The sequence below is a fragment of the Pezoporus flaviventris genome, unplaced genomic scaffold (genome assembly GCF_033815535.1).
Source record: "Pezoporus flaviventris isolate CSIRO_AGI_PZ_B2104156 unplaced genomic scaffold, CSIRO_AGI_Pfla_v1 ptg000007l, whole genome shotgun sequence".
Classification (NCBI taxonomy): Eukaryota; Metazoa; Chordata; class Aves; order Psittaciformes; family Psittacidae; genus Pezoporus; species Pezoporus flaviventris.
The window spans coordinates 37,320,064-37,332,562 of record NW_026892555.1 but is presented as its reverse complement, the minus strand read 5'-3'; the positions used below and the strand labels follow the sequence as shown (position 1 = coordinate 37,332,562).

General features: G+C 41.8%; 1 protein-coding gene across 6 annotated transcripts in view; it reads left to right on the top strand.

Moving 5' to 3' along the window:
* The window catches only part of CHD7 (chromodomain helicase DNA binding protein 7), a 135,288-nt gene that overhangs the window by 69,611 nt on the left and 53,178 nt on the right, over positions 1–12,499 (top strand). For 5 of the 6 annotated variants that reach the window (XM_061448411.1, XM_061448410.1, XM_061448413.1 and 2 more), the window contains 2 exons: positions 3,268–3,689; positions 11,906–12,044. In XM_061448411.1, coding sequence (XP_061304395.1) covers positions 3,268–3,689; positions 11,906–12,044 — 561 coding nt within the window. The remainder of the gene's footprint in view (positions 1–3,267; positions 3,690–11,905; positions 12,045–12,499) is intronic. The other variant, XM_061448412.1, reaches the window with a different exon arrangement.

Sequence of the window (12,499 nt, the reverse complement as noted above, 5' to 3'; positions counted from 1 at the left end):
ATTTAAAAGATCACATATAAGTGTATTACAAAATGTGCCAAACTGCAATGGGAATGGCATGTGGCAAAAGTATTTTCAAGTAAAAGGAAATATAACCAGAGCCTAATTGAGGCACAGTTGGCTTTTGTAGCTTAATGTTTCAGGGACTGTGAATGCTATGAAACAAAAACATAGTATTTTCATTTGTATGCTTGGTAATGCACATAACTTGGTACTGTTGGTAAAGGTAAGTTCGTGCATAAGGTTTAAGTCTAATACATAGTCTGAGTTGTTTCAGAGCACGAGAAGGACTCTTTCGGCTAAGCTTTTTGAGGTAGTAAGAATCTGAATTTTCATAGGATGACATCTTCCAGAGGCTGAGTACTACAGTGTGACAATGATTGCTGTAGCTTCTGTCCACACATTAAAACTACAAATGTCAAATCATGAAGGGCTGACATTGCTGTTGTGGAGACTTGGAAAGCTGTCTGCATTATGACTGTGCTGGAAGTTGAGATTTCTAAACCAACCAACCGATGAAAACTCCCCCCAAGTGTTAGAAAGGAAACAAGGATTTTATTTTTTTTTAATTGGATTAAAAAGGTAATGAGATATAGTGAAGCATGTATAAAACTTCATAGTGATTTCAGTGTCATGGTTTGTATCACTAATAGAAGGTGCAACCTTGAAAATTTTATAGAATTCGATTTATACGGCACTACTGGAGTTCTTGTGGGTTTTGGTGTTTGTTGGTTCGGCTGTTTCACATGTATAAGAGGAATTAAAATAAACTGCCAGTTCTGATTTGTTCTAAAAAGTTTTTAGATAGTTGTAAAAGTTTTGCTTAATAGGGCAAACAAATACTGTAGTGCCAAACACAAGGTACTTGTTCAGTACAAATTTTACAAATCATAAAAAGAAAAACTTAGTTTTCTTATGGTGTGCACAGCGAGTGAAGAGCATTTAAAGAGAGCATTGAGGTGGACAGCGCAGTGAAGGCATTGATGAAACTTTCACTCGGTCTCTGAAAAATGAGGGATGCATGAGATGTGAAATAGCAGATAATACAGAAATATACTGACTATCTGAAATGTAGGTTAAAAGTACTGCTCTGAAAATCTGTGGATAAGAAGTACTTCCAGGTGACCTGTGTAACATTTCCTGTCTTCTCCTACCTAAAATTAAGTGTTAGTACAAGTATGTAATTGTACAAGGTATGGAGAAGACAGCTTTGTTCTGTGTCACAGAAAAAATCTGAGGAGACAACCAGAATTTAAAACCAAGGAGAAGATTTTAAAATACTTCTATGTAATGCATAGTTGGACTGCAGAATTCACTGGTGCCACTGACTTCCTGGGATCGGTATTTTCTATACAGATATCCACAGTTTTTGTGAACTTCCCAGAGTGAAGACATGTTATGGTGACTAGAGATTTCTAGCAGAGGTGTAGGTTCATACTTCAGGATGCTTAACATGAGATTGCCTTAAATTGGAGCTGATTGATATGGTGCTAGCGCAACAGGTGCACCAGGTTTGCATTAGAGCTGAATTTCCACTACAGCTAAGACCCGTAACACCAAAAAATACCTTAATAAACAGGTGGAGGGCAGAAACATGCAGAAGTCACCCTGGAAGTTCTGTAGACCTGTCCTGGAGTCTCTTCCATGAAGAACCATAACTTCTAGCTTGTACCATTCAAGCTTCTCCCAAAGAGCAATGAAGAGTTGTCTTTTTCTTTAAAACCTTGCTTCTTCTGTTGTTTGTGTAGCTTCTGAGTACGTGAGTTTATTCAGGCAGAGTGGGGATTTTGCTACTGTGAAGAAATGCAGAAAATAGGACTGCACTGGTTCAGTTTGTTTATGATCAGAAAACAGTATTAATAGATTTAGAAAAATACACATGCATTCACTTTCTCATGTAATGATATTAAGAATTTTATTTCCTAAATCTTAAGTGCACTGCTTTTTTAGATCTAGGTGGCCAAAGCATACGTCTCTGTATGCCCATCAGTTCCCCTTACGCTCAAGGGTTCTGTTTGTAATCACTCGTTTGCATGCCTGCCACTCCAAAGTAAGTGCAGTTTGAGTAAAAAGCAGAGAAAAGGAAATGTGAATAGCAGTGCCTAAGTGTGTGTAATGCTATTCCTAGAAGTAAAATTCTGGTTTGCTCTAAATCTAATTCTGATTCTAAATTTTTTCTCTCCAGTTGAACAGGTAGACTTCATGACCATGACTAATGCAGAACTCTTCTACCTAGAATCATCCCAGCTTAATTTTTTAGGGGAGAAGAAACAGAGAGGGTGGGAGATGGTTTGACCATATATGTGGTTGTAAGAAAAGCAGCAGTAGTGTCATGCTATTACTTTTCTTCTTGAAAAGCACTGTCATGTTGCATTTATAGCTGCAGGCAGGCAGAGAGGAGAAGCAGGTTAGAGCTTCAATATGCTTCAGAGTCACGGTAGAGCTTGGACCTTTTTTCATTGCAGATTCATGGATCTTTGTGCAGAATAGAACCATTAAGAAGAAAAAAGTTGCAAATATAACCAATATGTTTAGACCAGCCACTTGACATTTGTGTAATTGTACCTAGGTTTTCATGTACTTTGTAAGTCTGGTATAATCCTGATACACTGTAGAAACTTCAAAACAGACTGTTTTTTCAGGTTCACAAACACTTAAGGTAATTCTCTGTCCAATCTGTAGCAGGAACAAATCTGTTTCAATCACAAGTAGGGAGCTGTGGATCTTTGACATAAAATGTTGCATTATATTTCATTTTAAAGTGGCTTAATCCTTCACGTGCTGATTCAAAATACCTCCTGTCACAGCTGTACCAATATAGATTGCCTTGATTAATTTTTTATGAATGCAGCCTGTGAATATACTGTATTTTCCTTTGCATGTCTAGAAACAAACTTCCAGTGCAACTGAATAATTTGTACCAAGTTATTCATTCTACTAACAACTGTTTTGAGATATTTGAAATAACAGTTGCTTTCCTTTTGCATCTGAATGTTGAAGACTCTAAATATTTCCTATGGTTCCACTTTACACACAAGCTTTATAATGATTTTACTCTTGCTATATCAAGAATTTCTGGTCATTTTGCATGTTTTAACTGCAGATAGCTTTGGGGTTTACTATTTTACTGTACAATGTGTCAAACATGCTACTGGGTTAAACTTCTGCTTAGTATTTTCTCCGTCTGTAACCCCTTGCTCCAAAAGAGTAAAGTTGTAGAAATAAAAGTTGCAAATCTCCAATTCTTTTTCTGTTTGTCTCTCCCAGCATTCTCCGTCGGAACCCTTTTTAGAGAAACCAGTGCCGGATATGACTCAGGTTAGTGGACCGAATACCCAGCTTGTGAAAAGCGATGATTATCTGCCAGCAATTGAGCCACAGCCACAGCAAAAGAAAAAGAAAAAGAAAAACAATCACATTGCTGCAGAAGGTCCAAGTAAAGGTTTTGGTAAGGAAGACTTCCCTGGGGGACTGGACAGCCAGAATCTAAGCAGAAACTCAGTGGATTGCTCCCAAGAAGAGAAGAAGAAAAAGAAAAAGCCCAAGACAAAAAAAGAACCGAAGGATCCTAAAGAACCCAAGGAAAAGAAGGAACCCAAGACCCCCAAAGTCCCTAAGACCCCAAAAGAGCCAAAGGAAAAGAAAGCAAAAAATACCACGCCAAAACCCAAGACCAGCAAAAAGACAAGGTAAGTCAGGAAACTTCTGTATGTGATCAGAAAAAAAAACTGTGTGTTTGTGGGATTTCTAGAGCATCTGTGCTAAATGGTGTGGGTGGAGAGGAAATCTTGTTTTGTCGTTTGCCTTCTACCATCTACAACATCATGTTTTTGAAGCGCTTGGGCACATTCCTCTTGTTTGGCTTTCCTGTTTATGGCTTCACAGTTGTTTTAAACAAGCTGGAAAGGCAGAAGGTTAATTTTTCTCTCAAGGCATAAAATTTTCTGGATGTGTTAGATTTCTAAACTGACTCTCTGCTAATGCTTATCTGTCCTTGTGTGTGGTTTGTGTACTAAAACATTAAATTGCTTCAACATTAATGTATGTTTGACCAAATCCAGAGATGAAGGCTTAGAGTAGACAGGTTTGATGATATTTTTCTCTCTAGTAAGGTACTTCATATTGTTACACGCTGTACAACCCTTACAGACACTATTTTACACCGACACAACCCATGAGCTGTAAGCTCTGCTGTTCAAAAGGCATTTTTATATGAATACTGACATATCCTTACTGCAGGAATTATATTCATTTTGCTGTTTTATGTAAAGACAATTTTCCTAGCAGAAACTCATTGTGGATAAACCAGATGCTTCAACTCTGTTTCTTACCTGTTCTCACTCAGCGTGTCCCTTTATCAGGATAGGCTTAAAATGCTACAGAGCAGTATGAGAAAGAACAAACTGCTGTTACACATGAGTAAATACGTCATAGATAATAACATAGATTCTTTCCTTACCCCTCAAGTCCCTAAACACCATGATTATAAATGCTTACTTGAAAGAAATCTGAGAGGAAAAAGACATTAAAGCTCATTTTTTTTTTCTTTTTTTCATTTGTACCTAGAATTTCTTACAACTGTTCTGAATCTGTTCCAAACATCTGAATCTGTTTTTCAGGATGTGGCTAGCATTATAAAATATAACTTCCAGATGGAAACACAGCCAGACTTGGTTAATCCAAATCACTTTGCAAAATCCATTTGTATAGGGTTTAAAAATTGTGGTTAATGAATCAGCTTTGCATATATGCTTACAAGACTTACTCTTGGGTAGGTCTGTTACAGCTATATGGCTAAATGGGCCATGGACAGTACTTGTTCCTGTAGCAAGAAAGAGAAGTTTCCGTACTAGCAGAGACAATGTTTCCTGAAGAACTTACAAACACTGCCTAGTAAAATCAAATGTTGTCCTGAACAGGTTATAGTAACTGGTCAGTAAATGATAGTTTACTTATTGCAGAAGCTGCTTTGGCTGTGTTCCAGACTGGTCTGAGAATGGGGTTTACATATATGGCAATTCACAGCTTAGAAAAACTGAAATTATGTATCTCCGAGTATGTGTTTTTGAAACCCAAACACCGTATCAACCAAAATAACCTTTTTGTTCCATTTCCCTATACCCAAAGATTTAGAGACTGACCAGGCCATATTGTCATGGTATTGAGCATCTCCCAACAATTTTTGCCACTAAGTAAAAAAGCTTTTACTGCAGGAGTTCTCAGTTAGTGCAGTTTTACAAACTCTTTACGATGAAGCTCAAAGAGGAATGGTTAGAAGGAGCCTGCTCAAAACCATGCATGGGTTCCTCTGGCTGCTTTGGACATCAGCCTTCAGAGCTAGTCTGTCTCATCCACTCAATCCTAGTATCTTTTTGTGCATCTCCCTACATCTTGGGGCATGCCATGCAGATTAAGGGAAGATCGTTTCCCTTGAAGGAAGAAATCATTGCTTTCTTAGTTGTATTTGTAGGAGAGTCTTTATTCTCTTTCCCCTGCAATGACTTTTGTCCCTGGGTGGTTAAATGAGTATTCTAGTAAGTACTAAGTCCTGTTGTTTTACCTGTGAGAGAAACATGTTTGGACCAGCATTCGCTATTCCTTATGCTTAACTCGGGGGTGTGGAGAAAGTCCTAGTTTTTCCATAATGGGTTTGTGTCTCTGTTAGTAAATGCTCTCCTGAAATCAAAATCGTTCTCATTTTGTGGTCTTGTCAGCTTCAGTATCAAACTTCTTTGAAGAACTGTGAGACTGTGTTGGGATGCTGTGCTGCCAAAGAATGTTAAATCAGTGAAAGAACTTTGCTTACTTTGGCAGCATCACAGACAGGGGAACCTGTCCGCTGGCAGATCCCTGAATCAAGTTTTTAAATAAATTAGCAGTCCAAACATTTAATCATCTGAGCCACAGTATTTCAGCTGCCCTAACTCTGAAAAGGAAATATTACAGCAGCTGAGATGAGTGAGATTAATGCAAGGTAACACAGATTATGGATGATTATGTGGAACTAAAATACTTTTATCAAGTTAGTGTCTGGCATATATTTACTACTACTGGTTCTGTTGCTCAGTATTTTGCTTTTAAGCACTGAAAGCAGTAGTGTGATTTTTAGATTTCTGTATTCTGTACAAAACTAACAGCTTTCATTCCTGAATCAGATTTTTTTTTAATAGTTTTAATAGATGTTTTTTTTAATAGTTTTAATAGAAGCGTTTTGCACTCATGTAAAGTCCAGGTAAATAAAGTCAGACATAGAAGATGTACTTACTGAAGGGCAACAGTTTTTAGGATAGAACACAACAAGCCTTTGATAGTTAATTTTGACACATGCTGTATTAGAGTATACACACAGATAAAAGAGTCTGTTATTTAAGTATATTAACCATTTTGTAATTTAATATAGCTCATAATTTAACCCTGCTATTTCAGTTCCAGTTTTGAGTAACAGTTCAATCCTTTTCTTAAACAACAACAAAAGAACAGAAAGTGTATCCTTCACGTGTAATCTCTCTTCGGTGTAAGTTGTGACAAAAAGAGCAGCCTGGCTCTCTGAAATGCACCTTCACATGAGGGATAACAGTCAGATTGGGAGAATGGAAGAAACTACTTAATTTCATGCTTGTTTGAATTGCATGTCCTGTGGCATCTTAACAAGAAAGAAAATATCCAAATGGGCTGCTAGTATGTTATACTACATACTAGGTGATTTTGAAACAAACATTACACTTTAATACTATGCTATTACACTTGTAGTGGGTGTTAGCCCAATCCTGCCAATACAGAAATACAAATATAGGGGTGGTTGAAAAAAAAAACATTTGCAAAATAAATCTACTGTGGACCAAACTAGTCAGGTTTGAAAGCAAAATATAGGTACACCTAGGATCACAAGTGAGGGTTTTTCATTAAGTTGTGTGAGTGCTATTATGTGGGCTGTTAATGTTATGGAGCCAGCTTTGGGCACATACAAAGCAGGCAGGTTTTTCCAAAAGTAGATGGACAGGGAGAGGCAAGCAGTCCTACTGAATTGCAAAGTCATGGCTCAGATGTCTGTTCCTCCTGTGCCTGTCCCTGGAGGAGATAAGGACCACCTGTTTGAGAAGATCACGCTGCAGCACAGCTGATACCTCTCCCACTGCTTCCTATGAAACCCTAGAGAGTAGCCACTGATAACGGCGGGAGAAGCAGGGAAGGTCAAATGGTAGCTCTTTGCAGGAGCTTGTCCCTCCTCCCATCTCCTCAAAGCAGCGTGCTGCGCTTTGCAGGGCTGCCCTTATCTGCTTCCTCACCTGTCTGTCGCGGGGGGAAACTCTTCGTCCTTCCCACACATGCAGCAAGCAGCCTGGGATGCAGGGTACGGCGAGTGTGTTGCTGCTCACGAGAGGAGTGCTAAGCATGAGCATAATTACCTCTTTCAGAGGGAGGTGGAGACTGACTTTTTTTGGCGCACAGATTTGCTGTTTGTTGTATCGGAAGGGGGATGGCTCATGGCCACGGAAGCGGGAAGAGGCTGTGCGCAGGGGAGTAGTGCGGGCAGCAAGACGCGGCTCCCTAGGGAGCTGGAGGACAGGAAGAGAGGTCCCGAGCTGTGGTGGTAGTTTCCACTCCCAAGCTCGGATCATCCTGAGCGGGGCAGGAAGGGGCTGCCTGTGGGAGAGAACAGGAAATCGAGCGAGATTTCCATGTGTTCGTCCACTGGGGCTGTTCCTGTTCACACCTGTCCTCATCTCCCTTTTGAACCAGCACAGCTGCCAGATATTTACCTTTGCCTTTGCTGCAGGCAGGTCTTCTGGGCTTTGCTGTTACTGAAGCATACTTATGAGTATGTGGCTGAGATTTCAGGCTGGAAAAACCCTTATTGTCCCTATTGTTTTTCCTACTTTTGTGACATATAAAAACTAGTTAAAAAGAAAAAAGGTTTTGATTACACTAGGAGCTTTAAAAAATAATAATTGTTTTCCTCAGTTAAGGTAGTATAGAAAGCCTCAAATCTCTAACTTAATATTGAGAGAGTGGGATTTAATTTCCACAGTGCATGTGTAATTTTTTTTCTAAGCCAGGTTCAAATACGCATTTGTCACAGGACAGTATTGCCAAATGGTAAAATAGGGATCAATGGTCTGTCTGACTTACTTTATATGTTTAAATTACAGAAAAAAATCATCATCCAAATTGTGATAGCTGTCATAAATTACACTAATAAACAGATCTGTCAAGTTACCCAGATCAGATGAAGTAGTAGCCCAATGTAAACATACAAGCTAATTACTTCCCCTGTTAATCCTGTGAAGCATGCCATGCTTTTGGGGGTATTTTTGAGTCATATGGTTTGGCCCTGTAAGTTCCTGGAGTTTGACCTAGCTCTGTAGGTGGCAGCTTGACTAACTGACACAACACACATTGTTGAAGTTTGGATGCTTGTCCTCAAATTGTGTAATTCAAGCTTTCTTGTCAGTTGTCCTACTTGCGTTTTTCCTCTTCAGTCTGTTCTCCTTGTTCACTCATCTGACCTTCTGTGGGTTGTCTTCTTACTGATCCCCTTTGGTCAGTGTGCTGTGCTGTGCAGTCCTAGGGGATAAGAGGATGGAACCAAAAAGTGGTATTGGGACAGCTAGATTGTAAAACATCTAATCTGAAATGTCTGTGTTTGTATCACCTGAATAGAATGACTAGTTTTAACTGACGGATATAAAATATTTTAGTGTTTTTTTGGTGGCAAATACTGCTTTAGTTTCTCCCAGGTTTCTAATTCTTGGTTTGGGACTGGATGCTATCTTGTCTCTAGTGAGACTTAGCTAAATTTTGCATTCATGCATATGTAAAAACAAATATGAGAGGTAGTTGCCTAAATGTGTGTTTTACAGCTCCCTGTCCTCATTGCCAGATTTGGAAAGTACTGTCAGATGTGCATCCAGAGCTAAGTGTTGACACACAGATTAATGGTAATGGCAATGTATCTAAGGACAGGTTTTTACCTGCCTGTGCTTATATGTGGAAAAGTCATTCTGCTCCATTCCAGAATGGCCCGAGTATGATCTGCTAGGAAGTGGAAAGGATGAGTCAAAAGTGGGTACATTTAACTAAGGAACAAATCATGCTGGCTCTGTGGGAAGATGGGACAGCAGTTGCTGATGCTGCAGCCAGCCAGGTGAAGCTGCTGGGTGTGTGATGTACTGGGAAGCAGCATGTTGCCTTGCTCAAGGGGACAGTGCTGTACCTCTATGGTTTATTTGTACTTCACCTTCCTGTCTTTCCTTGAAAAGAAACTGTAGCTACTCATTTAAAAGAGCAATTCTTCTGCTGAATTTAAAATCTGAAATTCTCAGTGGAGCTGCACACAGGCTTTGTTCTCCCCAAGTTGGTGGCTCTCTCATGTGCCTGTTTTTAACTGGCCTAGAAAAGGGGGGGGATTAGAAACTGCGTCTGAATTGCTTCGTCCGTGTATACGTTGTTACTGAGAGCGACTCCGTATGTTGAGGCTGGGGTCGTGGGGGAAGTATATATAGGTCATGAAACGTTCGTTGTGGCAGGGCCTCCAAGCTAAGAGCGGGAAGGGTCTGACAGAGGCTAGAAAGAGACCTTTGTCGGCGTGGGCCTGCGGGCAGTGCTGGAGTCACTGGGAGGGTCTTTGTCTGGGCCTCCACGGCTGGGAAGTACCATGGCCGGCGGTGGGTCGGTGGGCCCGGGGCAGGCAGGCTGGCCCTTGTTAGCGTTTCCCGGCCTTTCAGCACGCTAGTACTTTATCAAACCTCGGCCACGCTATTCTTCCCGACTTTAAGCCTGTTATTCATAGGCAGCGGTGCACCCAGGGCATGGCAGTAACGACTGCTGAACTTAATTGCGTGCCTCAGAGATTTACTGGGGTCAGGGGCGAGCGGAGCGCCGGCCTGTCAGCTCGCTTTACCTGGTGGCGGCCCCCCGGCTGCCCGGTCAGGCTAACCTCCGAGCTAAACACAATCGGGGAAACACGTAAAGTTGGTTTTGGAAGGGGGGTGGTTTTTTGGAAGCGGTTTCGCGGTGGTGTGATGAAAGGCGGCAGCGGGGGGAGCTGAGGCGGGGGGGGGGGGGGCGCAGGCCTTGGCCGCGCAGGTGCCGGGCACGCCCGGGCGCTGATTGAGGGAAGCAGATGGCTGCAGTCGGTGGCCGCCAGCCAGCGGAGCAGGTGCTGGTCACGTGGCCGCGGGTTGCCGGGGCGACGCCAGCGCTCTCGGCGCGCGGATGAAAGGCAAGGGGCCCCGCTTCAGCTGCGGCTTTGTGCCATTGGTGGCAGCTAGAGCGGAAACAACCGCCGCGAGGCGAGCCGCTCCGCACGGCGGGCCGGTCAGCGCCGGGCACAGCCCGCCCTCAGGGCCCGGCCGGTAGCCGCGCGCCTTCCGCGGGGTCAGGCTGCACCCACCGCCTCGTTTTGAGTTATTTATCTGCCAGTTGTCACAGTTTGGGGCGGTTTTTTGCTGTTTTGTCGGTGAGGAAAGATGTATTGCACCCTGTAATGCCACATAACACAAACTCGTTTTCGGAACTCATAGCCAGTTTTCATTTGCAAACTCTACGCTATTTTTACTCATTTTAAATCAGCGTTAGTTTAAAAACAGCCTGCAAAAACGGTATTATTACACCACAGCCTGAGTTGTCCCACTCCCAAAGCGGTGTGTAAATGTATTGGGGAGTTTTAAATGACAGCTCCAACGTAGGCCTTTTCGGTGGGCTGATGCACTGATTGAAATGGACAGGAGTAAAGCTGGTGGTTGGTTGAGGAGTTACAAGGCTGGGAATTACGAAGGAAAACCAAACTCCAGGCAGCGTCCTCAGCATGAAATTAAAACATCGAGGGTGCAGAAGCCCTATGGAAGTGACAGAACATTTGGCAGCCTGTACTCACCGTTCATCGGGTACCAGTACGTAACTCTGCTCTGCTCTCAAATGTCTTAGCAACTTTCCACAGGCAGCCTGTCAAACCAGTAACAGGCCTGGGGGATGGTTGACCACACAGGGGGAAAATGGCTAGCAAAAACCCATGCCAGACTCAAAGGCTGAATGTGAATTAAAATTGCTAACTTCTACTATTGATTCTTCTTTGTTGCCATTTAAAAATTTCACTCCCACAATGCTCAAGATTGTCACAGTGAGTGATTTGGTGGCAGTGTATTTAAAGCTGGGTTTTGATATGTGATTTTGATGTCTTCACCCATTTTCAGGCTTCTGAGTGCAGTTGGAGAGTTGTGGTCCCAGCTCCTCAGGTGGAAAACGTTTCCATGGGGGAGGAGGGGGAGAAACAATCCCCAGAACCTGTCTCTGCCGTCACAGTGGATATAGATTTCTCATGTTGTGTAGATGCTAAGATACCAGCTGGATGGTTTTTGCTCCCATACAAGCAGCGGTTGCATGCACTGAGGCTGTTGGGGGTGCCCTCAGAGCTGGCACAAAAGCACCTTTTAAGCCTGGAAATAGCAGGGATGTTAGAAGAAAACAGAATTATTATCTCATTTGGTTCTTTGTTTTGGTAATGCTCCCTCTGGTTCCACTCATCTGGTCCACACGGTTAGTATCAAGGCAAGCGCACACATAATTCTGTTTCTCTTCACGTGTGTCAGATTGCCCAAACATTGCTTTCGAAAAGCACAGGTTCTGAAGTGGGCAGAGTCTCATTTTGAGTTTCTTGTTGAATACATATTCAGTGTCGCTGCCTAAGGTTTTGAAGGGAAGAGGCAAAATGTCTGTTAAAGAATGGGAAATATATAGCTGTGGCCCATGCATCATTGACTTTACAGTTGTTTTTAAATACTTCAAGAAAGCAATTGAAAATAATGAAATCACTAACAACAAACATCTTGCAGATTAACTGTTTTGTCAGATGCCTTTTGCTTACATTTTTTTGTACAAATATTGATTAAAAATACTTCTGTTTCAGTAGCAAGAAACCAGATTCAGAAACCAGCACTGCAAAGAAAAAAGGTAACAAGGGAAAGGAAGGTTCTGAAAATTCAGATTTGGAAAAAACTCCACCACCATCACCTCATCCTGAAGATGAAGATGACCCAGGGGTTCAGGTAATGCTCTTAGTGTAGCCTTTGACAATTCAGATGCATAAAACGATAGTTCTCATGGTCTTTTTACAGATACACAGGTATTCAGGTATTTTCAGTGTTGTTTTAAAATGGCATACCAGGAAGGTGAGAACTGGAAATCACTGTGGTGAATACTTTACTAAAAGAAGTATTCCTTATCAGAATTTTGCTCTACAGTCTTACTACCTGCTGATCTGTGTGCGGCGCTGCTGAGTTTTCAAGTGTTCTGTCACTGTTGCAGTTATGGTGCTGAATTTTCTGTTCTGTAGATTTAACATACCACTGCAAGGTCTTGCTTGTAACCTTTATATTTCTTCTTGCATTAGCTTTGCAAACTTTCTGAAATCAAGAAGCAGAATGTCAGAAACATGCATATCAGGGGCTTGTAACTACACTGCTTTAATGGGTGAAGGGCCTTTTTGCAGGAATGCCAGTCA